At 37.8% G+C, this 15,610-nt stretch overlaps 1 protein-coding gene across 1 annotated transcript in view; it reads left to right on the top strand.

The window, feature by feature from the left end:
• ripor3 (RIPOR family member 3) overlaps positions 1-15,307 on the top strand; it is a gene marked incomplete at its 5' end in the record, with an annotated part of 118,023 nt that extends 102,716 nt beyond the window's left edge. The window contains 7 exons of the mRNA XM_068000684.1: positions 3,018-3,153; positions 5,728-5,889; positions 7,575-7,733; positions 9,475-9,677; positions 11,434-11,517; positions 13,010-13,100; positions 14,891-15,307. Coding sequence (XP_067856785.1) covers positions 3,018-3,153; positions 5,728-5,889; positions 7,575-7,733; positions 9,475-9,677; positions 11,434-11,517; positions 13,010-13,100; positions 14,891-14,985 — 930 coding nt within the window. The remainder of the gene's footprint in view (positions 1-3,017; positions 3,154-5,727; positions 5,890-7,574; positions 7,734-9,474; positions 9,678-11,433; positions 11,518-13,009; positions 13,101-14,890) is intronic.
• Positions 15,308-15,610: the final 303 nt, after the last annotated feature.

The raw sequence follows: 15,610 nt of genomic DNA, 5'->3' as shown, positions 1-15,610 counted from the left end.
TCCTCATTGCTATCTCTGGAAAAAGATGGCTTTAGGTAATTGACTCTATCCAAATTTATAGAGTGTTGAATTTTGTTATGACTGAACACTCAATTTTCCAGTATATCTTGACAAATCTTAGAATTAGAAGTTCAGTTTTTGGACTGATTTTGTATCAGTTTTTATTTCATTTTCATTACAAAGCCCTTACATTTTGAAAGCATAAGAAAACAAATATTTTAAATTTTGCATTACAGAGCGACTGATATTTCACAGGAATTTTCAAGTCTTAAAATATGAACATACAGAGCGCTAATTAAATATTACAGAAAACAAGAGCTGGGTTACAGAATATGCTCAAATATATTCCTAGTATATAAACTAAGAGTACTTGCTCCACATTTGGATCTGTATTACTATGTTCCATATAAATCTGTTTCATGTTTTCTCAGAATTGTCCATCCTCTTTGGATTCTCAGCATTATGCACCTGGAAGCTGAGGTGGGGTGGAGGAGTGAAAGCTTCACCATCTCATTGATAAGGGGAAAATTTTTCATGGGTCTGCTGAAACAGGAATGATTTACTACAGACAACGTATATTGTATTTTTAAGATATATATGATGAGGGAAATAGGCTAATCACATAATTGACCCAGAGGGTCACTGTAACCTTGATATAATTAATCCAGGTCTTAAATGCGAGGAAGAAAGGAAACTATTTAACAAAGATTTTTTTAAAGTTGGGAGATGATTTTGTTTGTATTAACCTTTACATCTTCCGGAAATCAGGAAAAAAATGGACCTCCAGTTATTTAACGCAATGCCTGCCCACATTGATATTTTGAAAGTTGAGCCTAGTGACAAACAGGATTCAGTAGCTTTAAACTAGACTTGGACCAGTTGAATTTGCACAATGCTAGTTACAAGAAAGAATTCACCAGCTCCATGGGTTAGGTCTGGACATTCTCCGTGATTTTGACATTGGTGCATTATCCCTCCTCAACCCCTCTGCAGCCTTTGACAAAGTCAACCGCATAATCCTCCTCTAACGCCTCTCCTCCAATGTTCAGCTGGATAAGACTGATTTCGCTTTTACCTATCCAATTGTAGCTAGGCCATGTCTAGCAATGCCTCTCTTCCCATTTCACTATCACTTCCAGAGTCCCCCAGGGATCTATCCTAGGTCCCTTCCTCTTCCTCATAACCACGCAGTCCTTTGGTGACCTCATCCAAAAGCATGGGTTCAGCTTCCCCATGTATGCTGACGATAGCCAACTCTGTCCCTCTACCACCTCTCTTGCCCCTCCACTGTCTCTGCTATCAGATTGCTTGCCCCAATTCCAATCTTGGATGAGCTGTTATTTCCTTCAACAAAACATTTGAAATACTTATTCATTGTCTTCAGCCCTCACCACAATCTCCATACCTTCGCCACCAATTCCATCACCATTCCTGGCCACTGTCTCAGGTTGAACCAGACTTTGCAACATTAGCATCCTGTTCAACCCCGAACTGAGCTTCTTATCTCTTATCCTCTTCATCACAAAGACTGCTACTTCCACCTTCATAACATCACCTCCCTCCACCCCTACCTCAGCCCATTTTTCGTTGAAACCTTCATACATACCTTTAACACCTCCAGATACAATTACTCTAATGCGCCTTCCATCCGCATCATCTTAAACTCATCCATACCGTTGCTGCCTGTATCATATTCTGCACTACGTTCTGTTCTCCCATCACACCCAATCTTTGCTGACCTACATTGGCTTCCAGTCCTCCAATGCCTCAAATTTAAAAACTCTCACTCACGTTTAAATAGCTCTATAGACTTGCACATCCCTGTCTCTAACCTTATCTAGTGCTACAACCCCATCCCCTCCAAAAACATTGTTCCTTTAACTCTGGCCTTTTGTGCATGCCCTCTCCTTTTGCTCCACTGTTGGTGGTGTTGTTTTCAGCCATGGAGCGGAGAAAATGGGGAAATTTTGAAAAAGAATGCTCTGGTGATGAATTAGGGAAGCTTCTATCTTTACTTCATACAGTGTTTTAAAATAGCTAGAGGTAAAATTGAAACTGTCTTTCCTTCCCAAGTTTTGAAATGCAGACCACAGACCAGGGCCCAGATATCTGTGAAATGCAGGTCAGGCTGTTTGCTGTGTTCTATATATTGGTCAGGTGCTAATTAATTATGTATGGCCAAAGCATCAGCAGGTATGAGAGACTGAGACAATGTGGAAACATCTGTCCATCCTATGCAAAATGTGATGAGAGTGGCATAATGCACCATTGTCTCGTTAACCAATAATGATAAACAAAAACAAACTTCAGAGGCATTGGGACAGTTTGCGAGAATTCTCTCATGTCTTTAGTTCTGAATGCCATGAGGACAGTAGGTTCATGCCACCTAAGTACAAGTTTGCATTGTGAAGATCTACCATTTCATCCAAAGAAGGATATTTTAACACCTTATGGACTGATTCTATTTTTTCAAAGTAATGTACTCTGACATTTAATGTGTGTGTTATTCCACCTGCAAATAAATCTTAGTTTTAGCCTGCACGTATTAATCTGATAACTTTCAAAGGAGACAGAAGGTGATGGGCATCCCACAAGTAAATACCACAATTAATCATGTGGCTTGCTATCCCACTTATGGCACAAATAAGGGCACAGGTTTCTGTTCATTGAAGTCATGGGCTGATTTTGATCTTTTTGCCATGAGCAAAATACTGACCCCTAATACTCTTGACACTAGGTTACAAGGCCTATGTCAATCAATTAACTTCTGTGATTGAAAGTATGAAAATCAAGTATACTAACAAACTTGCAACTGTTAGTTTCCTATTTTGCATAACTTAACTTTTTGTTTTACAAGATTGGTGAGCTGTGTAATGTTAATTGAGTACAAAGCACGTTTTCTGTTACGATCATATACATTATGCCTATTATATTTAATATATCTTGCATATTTTTAAAAACAGAGGTCATGATAAAATTATTTCTAGGCCCCTAAAACCAAGTTATTTATGTTTCAGAGATTTACATCGATTGGCTCTGTACCCGTCCTTCAGAACAGTATATTGGAGGAGCTCGCTCAGCAGATCCTGGTGTTGGAGACTCTAGCTCTCATCTGTTATGAGAAGTCAGGGAATATTAAATCAGTGGAGGAAGGTTTGTATGAAATGATCATAATCATGGACAGTGCACTAGCATTAATCTATAAAATTGTCTTTGAGGGTTATTCAAAAATTGTGTTATGGAGAGGAAGATTTATATAAGGACGGAACTATTTACAATAGGTTAGATACCAGATTGTTTGAAAAAAGGGGCTAATGTATTAACAGGCAGGAAATATATCAGGGCTACAAAGCTTCACTAGAATTACAGACATAGGAAATCCTATTTTTAATTTAAGCAATATTTAGAATTCAACCCCCTCGGTTATTTTATAAAGGCTTTTAAGGTTTCTAGCATCAGATACAATCTTATAGAATTTGTGCATAGTCACATGTCTGTCATTGTATAATATGATTTTCTAAAATGTCCATCTAAAATATTTATTTTATGAGTTGCATCGTAGTTGGTGACCTTGAATTGCTTGAATGATTAGTTTCTCGTTAAAGTGGAAATGCCAGATCTATTCCACGTGCCTCATTTTTGTCAGCTTAAATTAATTTATACAAATTGGCTATTGCAACTGAATGACCTCATCAGATGAAACAATATTAAGATGAAACATTTGAAAAAGAAAAATATCTTGCACATAAAAATTATAGTTTGTATTGCCTTATTTTTGTATTGTTTTTAAGCAAATGCCTGCACAATCCTGCGATCCCAGGGACTAAAACCTGAAAGTATATCAATAATTCTCAGTTATATAGATAGAAGTGAAGTCCTTACATTGAGTGTACATTAAAATTTCATATTTGTTTACAAAAAATTATAATTTTATTGTAATCTTCACTGGTAAACATTTTTTCCCCCCTACTTTACCCGTTTACTCCAAAGACTTGAGCACATAATCCAGCCTGACACTTCAGTGCAGTACTGAGGGAGTGCTGTACTGGTAGAGGTGCCATCTTTCAGATGAGACGTTAAACCGAGGCCCCGTCTGCCCTCTCAGGTGGACGTAAAAGATCCCATGGCACTATTCAAAGAAGAGCAAGCGAGTTTTCTCATTGTCCTGGCCAATATTAATCCCTCAACTAACACCTAAAACAGATGATCTGGTCATTTATATCATTGCTGTTTGTGGGAGCATGCTGTACAAGTGATTACACTTCAAAAAGTGCTTCATTGGCTGTAAAATGCTTTGAGACATTCTGAGGTTGTGAAAAGCGTTACATAAATGCAAGTCTTTCTTTCTGTTGAGAGGGCAGGTTGACTCCCTGGCCCAGTACCTCTTCCAATGGCACTTTGCATGTGGCCTTGTGTGGATGGCGAGCAGTCTGGGGTGACTCTCTCAAATTGTCTCCTCCTCATTCCCTGTGGGGAAGACCTTGGCCTCTGATTCTTTGCAAAGGCATAGCTGACATTAGGAACTCATCAGATGAGAAATTGTGGGTACATGCTGTGCTATAGTACATCAGGACTGCAATACTCCTAGCAACCTGTTTTTAGAAATTAAAGAAAAAACTAACCAGGTTGAAACATTACAAGGAAATATTCAGAATGACAAAATGCCTTTGAGACACTTCATACAAAACTTCAAATATTTAAAATATTATTTACTGCTGCTACTGTAGCCAGATGACACCAAAACACAATGTAACTGGGGTGAAAGCAGATCATCTGCATTGGAAAACTGTGGGAGGTTGAGCTCTATAAATCTGGAAAGGCAGCAAAGAATACTAAGTTAGCTATCTTTTACCTACAACCACTGGCTTTTGTGAAACTGCACTGTGGCCTGGACCTTATATATATTTTTTTAAAACTTCAGCACAGATTTTCATTCTCTTTAAAATATGTATTATTTGATGGCTTGTCCATAATTGGTCTTAATTTATCTTCTGAGTTTTTTGTTGAAGAAATTCAAGCTTTGTTATATTCCTCAGGTGACCATCCAGACTGTAAACTGCACCTGACAAAGATATTCAAAGCATGTTGTAGCTAATTATTTATAGGAACATAGGAACAGGAGTAGGCCATTCAGCCCCTCGTGCCTGCTCTGCCATTTGATAAGATCGTGGCTGATCTGTGATCTAACTCCATATACCTGCCTTTGGCCCATATCCCTTAATACCTTTGGTTGCCAAAAAGCTATCTATCTCAGATTTAAATTTATAAATTTATGCACAATAGGAGCTCATCACTCAATTCTCTGCTCTTCACTACTATTAAATAGTAAAGCTTTTTGCTTGCCTACTTATAAATACAGTCCGCGTGAGCAGTTTAGAATTATTGAACACAATTATATTCTTTAAATGATCAGCAACACGTAACACGTAAGCCGTTGTAGAAATGATATGTGATAGCTTTAATCCGGGACATACTCTAGGATGTATAGGGCCAATTGTCACTTTTCTCCACTAAGTTTATTAAGTTTATGTGCTTTGTGGCACATGGCATCCAGTTGAAGATGTTTGGGATGTTGTGTTTTTTTATATATAAAAGAAAGGATGTCTCAATATGAACTAATATCAACATTGCAATTAATATAGCATTAAATAAATGAACAGTGGTATTTAAAACTCGTCTCAGAATTACTTCTACTGCTAATTGCATTTTAACTTTTAATGCTTTCAGTCATTCCAAAGACAAAGAAGGGGAAATCAGTCCTGTCCTTCTGGGGTAAATGTACAGAGGCAGAATGTGTTCTGTATTTATCAGCTGAGAAGTTCCTGACACATCTAAGAAATTGTTACACACAGAAAGTGGGTGCAAGATTCCCAGGACAGACAGAGAGAGGTAAGCTATACGTCTTGCAGGTTGTCTGGACTAGAAGTCCTGAAATAGATATCATGTGACAATTAATACAACATAAGGTAATATCATTAAGTGAATAACTACTGTAAATTGATTTTAGACATGCAGTTGAGTCAGAGTTTAAAAAAAAAGACTAATATTTGGTTGATTTTTTAAAAACATATTTTGTACTAATGCCACCATTGGAGAAAAGTGGCCTGGAGGAATTAAATAAGCTGCAATTTTCATTTTATATGTTCTTTCAGCTCCTTTCAACTGTCAGGCCCAATAACGTCCCCCATTCAGGGCTCTGATTAAACCATTGACAGTTTATACAAAAAAACTCTCCCAAAAGATTATAAAGTCAAAAGGAAGTTAAAGTTTATGATACTTCCTTGCAACCACCCTTGAAAAAAGAATTCATGAGAATTGATGGGACATATATTTTGGGGGAAAAAAGTATAAAGTAATAAACATGTAATTTACTTATTTAAATAAAATTCCATTCAACTGAATATTAATTTTCTGTTTGTTGCTAAATCCCATTAAAGTCAAAACAAAAAATCTCTAGTGATTCTACCATTCACAATTCCTGTAACAAAATGGAAATTACAGAAGTTTTTGGCATTTTCTTTATAAAAATTATTGACCCAAAAGGTTAAGCTCATCATTGCCATTCAACTACAGAAATAAAAAGACTGCACATATTGGAATGCTGAAATAAAAACATAAAATGTCTATAACAGGCCAGTTTACATGGAGACCCCGATGCAAAAATTAACCTGCCCTTTCTCGTTCAATGCTGACTAACTTGCTGTGCATTTTGAAGATCTTATGAATTTATTCTCTTCAGCAAATGTTTATGGCTGGGGAGAGGGGCGGGGATGAGCAGGGATTGTAAGTATGGTAGTTAGATGTTTTCTAATGTGATGTGCCATTCCTTTGACTTAACAAACTGCATCTGTGATGAAACATGAGAGTTCCTGTGTCCTTCTGATGGCTACGGGAGTAAACCACAAAAGTTACAATAGATAAGAACAGTCATTATGTTACATACAGCAGAATATACTATTTAATGAGACTGAGCTGTCGTCAAATTTGATTACACTGACTTGATAGATTCAGGTCCAAGTTAAACAATATTAAGAAAAATTGTGAGGCTGTTTCAGAAAAGCCTAACAAAACATAAAAGTCAGCAGCTTTGTGATTCGAGTCAGCAATAGGTCAGCATTCAACACCAATACTGATTAGTCCAGAGTGGACAATTAGATTACGTCAGTTGAAAAGGAAATTATGAGTTACCAAGTTCTGCAATCATTTTACAGGGATACACAAACTCAAACTCTCCCACTCATACACAAATTATACTCCTCCTGTTCTTGGTCGTAGATTAGTGTCTTTCCTCTTCATGTGGTAGACTTCACGGACTCTGAAGAAGGAGAAGCTAACACTGATTGCCTAGTTTCACAGGGAGGGCTCTACAGAAACCATGGCAGTGAGAGTCAGGCCATTGTCGACAGTTGGATACCCCTCCCCCAATAAACCATTACAAGGGTGAAATCCTTTTTGAAAGCTGATCCCAAATGAATTGATAGTCGATCTTACATGGTCAAAAAACTCTACTCAATAACTCTCTTTAATATGGTTTGAGATTTTTAAAATTTTCACCATTTTCATGTTTTTGTAAGTATTCAGAACACTTCTGCATCAAATTGTCAGCTGTTGTGAATTACTACCATGTCCCAATGTCTCAGAGGAAGTGGTGACAGTCTTCCAGTTTTTCAACTACGTGAAAAAGTATAATATTACCCAGATGGGAACACATCTGACCGAACTTGCAAAGGAAGGTAGGAGGAAAATGCTCTTTGCCTGTACTGGAACTCAAGTGTGTAGTCATTGATTTAATTTAAAATTTGAGACTAATGCATATCTGTTTGAACTATAGACTTGTAGTTGTGGTTGGGCTAAGTTATAAATTCATCAAACAAATTTCAGTGGATTGAGACTGAAGTTTAAACATACCATAATCATAACATACCTCAAAGCACATTAAAATTGGTTCTGCAATCCAATGTGAAACCAATGTCACCAAGCGTTTGATACTTTTACAGGATCCTATCCCTACTGCATTCTTTTGTTTGCTTCCTAAATGTTAATCACTTCAACCAAAAATTCGCATTTTTCAGTCAAAACTTCAACTGTGATGCCATGTATATCCCACAATATACATGGCATGATATTTAATATAGTATACATAATAATTGCATCACAGTGAAATCTAATCACATGTAATAATTTGCAATGGAAAAAGTTGCAAAAGCCATAAACAGAATAAACTACAATTACCGATTAAGGTAATGTACAGATCAAACCACACAATAGTGTCATGAATTATCTTTGGAAAGGATAATGTACATTAAAAACATGTGGATGCAAATATATGTATCCTTGGAGTAGTCAGCATTTTAAGATTCGGCGATTAAAAAGAATCTTCAGGTTTTAAGATTGATATTTGGACCATTCGCATATATAGTCACAGCACAGTGATGGCAGTCTCTACTACATCTGTACAGTAGGATTCCACCACCTCCCTCACTAATATTTGGGATCAACCCGAAAAAAAGTGAAACAATCTCAATCTTTTAAGAGCAAAACACTGTTGGGGGCAGAAGCTACCACCTTCCATTGGGACTGCCTATAGATAGTATCCAATACAGGTTTAAGGTTAAGCGTCAGGTTGGAGATGGTCCATTTCAGTCAGCATGATGGAATAATTTTCATGAAGACCCACGTAAGCATCAAATAATGAGGTCTGCAACTTCTTCTCGACAAAAGTTCCAAACACAGTTAAAAATATAGAATAGAATGTATTTAATAATACGGGTTCAGTCCCCATCACTTGCTTTGTCCAAGCTTATCACGGGCAGCCACATACATAAGCTTGTCACCCCTAATATTTCCTTCTTTGGGTTGGCGTCCATTTTGTGTCTGATTACGCCTCTATGAAACACCTTGGAATTTTTTTATATGTCAAAGGTGCTACATCAAAACAAGTTGTTGTTGTTAATGTGGGAGGAGCAGAAGCAATGGCTATCATGACTGCCAGTAAAACCGTTGAGATAGGGCTGGACAGTCGGGTGAGGGCACAAATAAGCTGCATTGGTAGAAGCCACGTTTTTTAAAATTGCCACACAACAGTTGGGGTCAGAAAATGGGGTTGGTCACTGATCAAAAAAGATGATGCTTCCAAACGGTTAGATCAGGCTTCCAGTTTATCTGAGCAAAAACAGGGTGCATCAACAGCAAACGAGCTTCCTCCCCCTTAATAGCTGATTTTTGTTGCATTCATATGCTTTGGCTGTTTCATAGGAGTATGAAATTAATTCTGACTTCTGTTCATAAATAACAGTAAATCCATCTAATTAAATAAACACCAGACCTGGACTTTACTGTATAAATATGAATAAAATGTTTAGAAAATGAACATTTTTTAAAAATGAATTATTTTGGACAATAGCACATTAAAAGACATAGGCTTTGATAAATTGTATTTCCATTTTTTGTTTCCTCTACTCTTTGCATTTTTAGTATTTCTCACTGAAGCATTACAAACCACACAGAAGATTAAGACACTGAAAAAGTTAAAGGAAAAGCTGGTCTCTGAACTACAGCCTCTGCACCAAACCTTGCAGTCGATCAGTATTCTTCAGTTAGATGAGAACCCCAAGGTCACTCTAGCTGTAACCTCATTTCTTCGTAGTGCTTTAACAAATAAAATTTTTAGAGAAAAGGTAAGCATTTATCATTCTTATGCTGTGAATAAATAGCATTTTAAAAGGTCAAAAATATAAATTTTGCTGTGTTTTAGCCTAACTTGTGAATAATGCACGTCAATCAAATGGAATTACAAGCCATTAACAACATTTAGTTTTGCGGAGCTACACAGGAAGAGTATGAAAACTGTCTAGAGTTGTACTCACACAACACTCCTATTTACATATTTTAGCCTCCTTGTGAAATGGAAGCTGCTGTTAGCAAGTTTAAACAAAGAGGGTAACAGTATAAATAGGCTATTTAAAAAAAATGAAAACAGGTTTACACAGATACTTATAAAAGAATTAAAATGTTTTAATAAGATACACCGAAGGGATTTAATAGGCAAATTAGGTAATCAAAGAGAAAAACAGGAGAAAAAGACCAGGTTGCAACAAGTAATTTTAGTCACATTCCTTACTAAAATATAACAACTGCTTTGAAAAGAAACAAAAACAAAGCTTTCAATGCACTGAGAAACAATGGGCCAGATTTTGCTGAAAAAATAATGGCATCTAAAACGATGCACGCCGTTATTAATGCACAAATCATCCAGCAACTTGAAGTATTGAAGATACCCCTCTTGAATTGCGAATCGCCACAAGTTGCTGGCCAATTTGTAAAGCTCATCCGTTAGCTTTGCGAAAACGGCACCTTAACCTCCCCGTGATTTTCATGAAGTTGCTGTATTTGCACCTTAATTGCCCTTTAAACTCGCCACACAAAGTTAAGTCTTGTAATTAACAGCGTAAGTACCCTTTTAATGACAAGACGATTGTTAATAACTGCTAATCAACCTCTCACCCAGCAAGTAAAGAGTTATAAGTGTGGAGTATCATTCCTTCAGGTTGTGAATTGTTTTAGATTTTATAAATGCGAAATTTAAAAAAAACTCATTTTCCTTTGTCTCTTTTTTTCTCTCAATCAAATCCTTCTTTGCCTTTCTTTCTTTCCCTGATTTGACATTGAATTACCCTACTTCTAAGTCCTTTCTCTGTTTATTTCTCAATCCTTTATTCTCATTGGTTAAGGAGATACACTGTTTGTCCCATTGTTCACCAAGGTCCCAGATGTCCTATTTCCCTCGCTGGGCTGTTATCAGCTCACACTTCCAGCAACTTTGTGGGCAAAAAATGTTAAAACTTAAACGTGCATGAAGTGTAACTAATGAGGCACGCTGTGAGATGCCCCGCTCCAGCAAAATCTGACCCAATGATACGAGGATTCATTTGACTGGAAAGCAGTTTGCTAGTGTATCAGTTTGCTTAAGGTGTTCTGCATGGATTTGTTTTTTGGCAATAGCGAATATTTCATCCACCGAGGAGTGACAACCTGACCAACTAGACACATGTCTCTTGATGATCTGAGAGCAGCATCGATACTGGCCACTGTTTGGTCTGTCCCTACGCTCCTAATAAGGATTCACGGTGACAAACAGCCTGGAGAGAGGATAAAAATAGGCAATGGGAGCAACAAACTAAAAATATTAATGATGTCTAAAACTATTCAAAAAGCACTAAGATAACATCAGACTTCAACTCTTATTAATGCAGTGTGCTGATTATTTGTATAAAGTTATTTGTTTCTTCATAGTTTTAGAGCATTTTTGTGCTCATCACAGAAAGACATCATTGTTGCCTAAATGTCAATTTAGTGGCAGTTGGTGCTGTGAATTCAATAGGGTTAATGTATTTATGTATAACTGAGTGATCAGTCTGATTTTACATTTCTCAGGCTTTGGCCTACTACACAGAAACTTTGCAAGGAAAAGATATACAACTTCAGATAGCTGCCTGCATGGCTCTTAAACAGCTAAAGGTAAGTTAGCGTTTTGTGCATTTAGAGCTGCTATTGACAGTGCCAAAATATATTTGCAACTGATTCAAATAAATAAAAAGCAAATATTTATACCCATTATTGCAATACAAACAATTTTGTATCAATGAAGTTTATAAACCCTTAAATACAGATAAGTTACCCTTTATGATTAATACAAGTCATAAATGTTAACATTTAAAGCTGGCAAGATGAACCTATAATGGACTCAAAATTCTGTTATGCTTTAAACAGTAAAATGTTAGTATTATATCCTTTTCATAAGAAGTTTCAGAAAGGTCAATATATTGTGAATTTAAAAGAAGCCTTCCATTAGCTGGAATCTTTGGAATTCTCTACCCCAGAGGGCTCTGGATGCTGAGTCATTGAGTATATTCAAGGCTGAGATAGATTGATTTTTGGATTCTAGGGGAAATCAAGGGATACGGGGATTGGGCGGAATGGAGTTGAGGTTGAAGATCAGCCATGATCTGACTGAATGGCAGAGCAGGCTTGAGGGGCCGTATGACCTACTCCTGCTCCTATTTCTTATGTTCTTATGTCTTTGGGTGCGATCTCTGGCATAGTAGTACTTGCACCAATCCTAGAAATTCTTCCCTGATGCTGGCCATATTTCCAGCCTGGGATGACTGACATGAGAGAGACAGGCTCCCATGCCTGTGCTGGGGACTCATGGCAGACTGGGGCAGTGACTTGCTGTGGCAGGTCTCGGGGAGCCTGGTGTAGTGGGATGATGAGGCAGCCACCGAGCTGTCTGCAGAAATTACTTTTTTTTGGTAGATAACTTTTACGGGGCATGCTCAGAGCACTTGCACAAGCCCCTCTTCTATTGATGACCCAGGAACTCTTTCGACTATTGAAAACTGGACACTGAGGCTCAACAGTGGCGGCCATGTTTCTCCCATCATACAACTTCATTGCACCCACTTGCATATGGGTGGGAACATTTTACGTTGCAGGGGCTGGCCTCTTGAAAAGAAAGAGGGAGAGAGGCAGGGATGCAGCAGAGTGTGCGCCTCCACACATTTTCAGCCTTGTCTACTAGAATTTTACTTAATTGAACTGTGTAAGAAATATGATCTGAAGCTATTTAAGCTCTTATAAGTATTTGTATCACTAGTTCTTGCTACTGCATCATGAGAATGTGTGTTAGTAAATTTGGTTACTACTTTCAGCCTGAACAATAGTCTGACAATATGGTGCATTCTGCCTTTCTGCATGTTGAGCAGCCTATGCAAAATATTGCATTAAAAAGGCAATTGTTCACCATGTGCCATGCTACTGCTATGTATGGCACACAAAAAAGGGTAAATTTTAGATTATAAGAGACGCAGGCCTGCTTATGGAAGCTCCCTTGCCCTGTGAACAAAGAGTTGGGAGATGCTTAAATTGGAATAGCACCATTAAACTTGCTTTTAAGTATAGATAGTGGTTTATATCTAATGGGATATTAACTTGTTTTCCTTCCTTCAAGGCTGTGGAAAGCATTGAACAGATTGTCTCTCTGTACCGGTCTCAAATAGTAGGTGTGCGTGACATAGCAAGAGAAGCCCTCCTCTCTTTTGGTTAGTATTTTTTTAAAACATAAACTCTCTATTCTCCCTTCTCACCAATTTACTAAAAGTATCAGTCATCCTTGAATATCTCATCCAAGTGGCCATCATTCATTTGTGAACTGTGACTTGTGTTGGTAGCTATTCCATGATAAGGCTAATCCTCTCACTTGATATCCACACACAGGCACTTCCAACAGAGGTGGCTGGATGATGATTTGGAGCAAGAAATAGGGCTAATTTCCCTCTCCTTAACACAGGAGCACTGTGGTTACCTCCTGCTGCCCTAGCCGAGATGAGCTTATTCAGCCTGAATTAGGGATCAAACCTGGGACTTCCCTGATTTAAATGGCTAAATTGCTTTACTGCAGACTCTTGCTAAGCTGTTGAATGAGCCACAAATCTAAACTTTTCTGAACAATTCTGAATGGCATTGTTTGTATATTTGGTTGGTTCAGCAGTAAAATGGTTATCACATGTTTCCATGTGGGAAATCCCCTGTAAATATTGCCACTCCCCTGGACCTCCTGTCTTAAAATTTAAAAGGACATGGTGGAACAAGATTTGCAATCTGTGACCCAACATCTAGTACAGCATTGTTTCACATTCCAAAAATGCCCCATTTTATGTGTATGGCTTATTGTAAATTCAATAGGATAATCAAAATTAGATGGAAAGCTGTAGGGCAACTTGCATGATACAATAATTGCATTAATATGTCTTATCACATCAAAGCACACTTCACACAATGAATTACTTTGAAATGCAGTGACTTAGTATACTGTCCAGCTGATTGTCTGACATCCAGTCTAAGAGGAACTGCAATTCCCTCCAGCTAAGCATTGGGAAGATTGAAGCCATCATCTTTAGGTCCCAGCACAAACTCCGTACCCTTGTCACTAACTCCATCCTCATCCCCAGCCACTGTCTCAGACTAAACCAGACTGCTCATAACCTCAGTGTCCTATTCAACCCCAAACTAAGCTTCAATCGCCACATCTTCTCCATTCAAAAAGCTGCCTACTTCCATCTTGGTAATATTGCCTGTCTCCACCCCAAACTTAAGCTTACTTGCCATTGAAACACTCATCCAGGCCTTGGTCATCTCTAGATTCAAGATTCCAATGCTCTCCTGGCCCGCCTCCCTTCCTCCACCCTCCATAAACTTCAGCTTATTCAAAACTCTGCTACCGATCCTGCACAATGTCCTGCTGACCTACACTGGTTCCTGGTCCAATGTCTCAAATTTAGAATTCTCATCCTTGTATTTTAAATCCCTTCATAGTCTTGCCCCTCCACTTTTTCCAGCATGACAACCCCTCCCCAAACTCTGTTCCTGACTTCGGCCTCTTGTGCACACCCCTTCACTTCTTTGGTAGCTATGCCTTCAGCACATAGGCTCAGTGTTCTGGAACTCCCCTCCTAAACTCCTCTGCCCGCCCACCTTTCTCCCTCCTTCAAATTCCTCCTTACAACTCCACACTCTGACCAAGTGTTTGGTCAACCATCCTAATATCTATTCATTGGCTCAACATCCATTTTTCCCCTTATGCTTCTGTGAAGTGCCCTGGGACGGTTTCCAATGTTTGATTGGCATCTCAGTTTCTTAAAGTCCCTGCACATTTCAATGTAGCTAACTCTTCCTTTTTGGAGAAAACTGGCAAAATTCTCTTACACTGGATGATTTTAAACAATTTAATAGTGAAACTAAAGAAACATGTGCCTAACAAATTAATTTTATTGTCCAACATGTGGATCTCTGCTAATACATTGCTTAGATTATCTTTCATCTCATTCTGCAGGTGAAAGAGGTCGATTGGCTTTTGAAAAGGTGGACAGGCTATGGTACGAAGAGGGCATGAACCAAAACTCAACTACTCAAATTACCATTCTCTGAATATTGAACTATTGTTTAAAAATATCAACTACAACAGGTGTCTGTAGATAATGTGCTTATGTTCAATAATTGTGCTTATACCATGTCTATATTTTTTCTGTATAAAGATTTGCACAGTCACAAAATGCAACATTTATTTTTTTGTCTCATACAAGTGGTCATTCATACTCAGAGGTCCAGGATATTGGTGTGCAGTAAGTGGTGAGATTCAGATAATTGATCCATACCAAGTAGCTGAACTGCTTTTTACTGTAAATCAAACTTGCAAAAATTCTGTAGACAAATATGTTTTAGATTCTTAATAAATTCAATTTTCACATTGGTTAATGCCAAATATTTTAAAGTTGATGTTGACACTAACTTCAGTATGTTAAAATGTCAGCACAGTATAAAGTACAATAGAAGGACATATTATGTAACTACCAAACTTTCTTGCTGGTTACAAATTTATCAGATATTCAGTTAAGGATTTTTTAGAATTCACGGGACAAAAACTGAACTACACATTTGACAACAACAACTTGCATTTATGTAGCGCCTTTAACGTAGTAAAATGCCCCAAGGTGCTTCACAGGAGCGAATTTCAAACAAAATTTGACACCCAACCACATAAGGACATATTAAG

The sequence above is a fragment of the Heptranchias perlo genome, chromosome 19 (assembly GCF_035084215.1).
Source record: "Heptranchias perlo isolate sHepPer1 chromosome 19, sHepPer1.hap1, whole genome shotgun sequence".
NCBI classification, from domain to species: domain Eukaryota; kingdom Metazoa; phylum Chordata; class Chondrichthyes; order Hexanchiformes; family Hexanchidae; genus Heptranchias; species Heptranchias perlo.
Note: the sequence above shows the minus strand (reverse complement) of the source record. Positions and strands in the feature narration are given on the sequence as shown.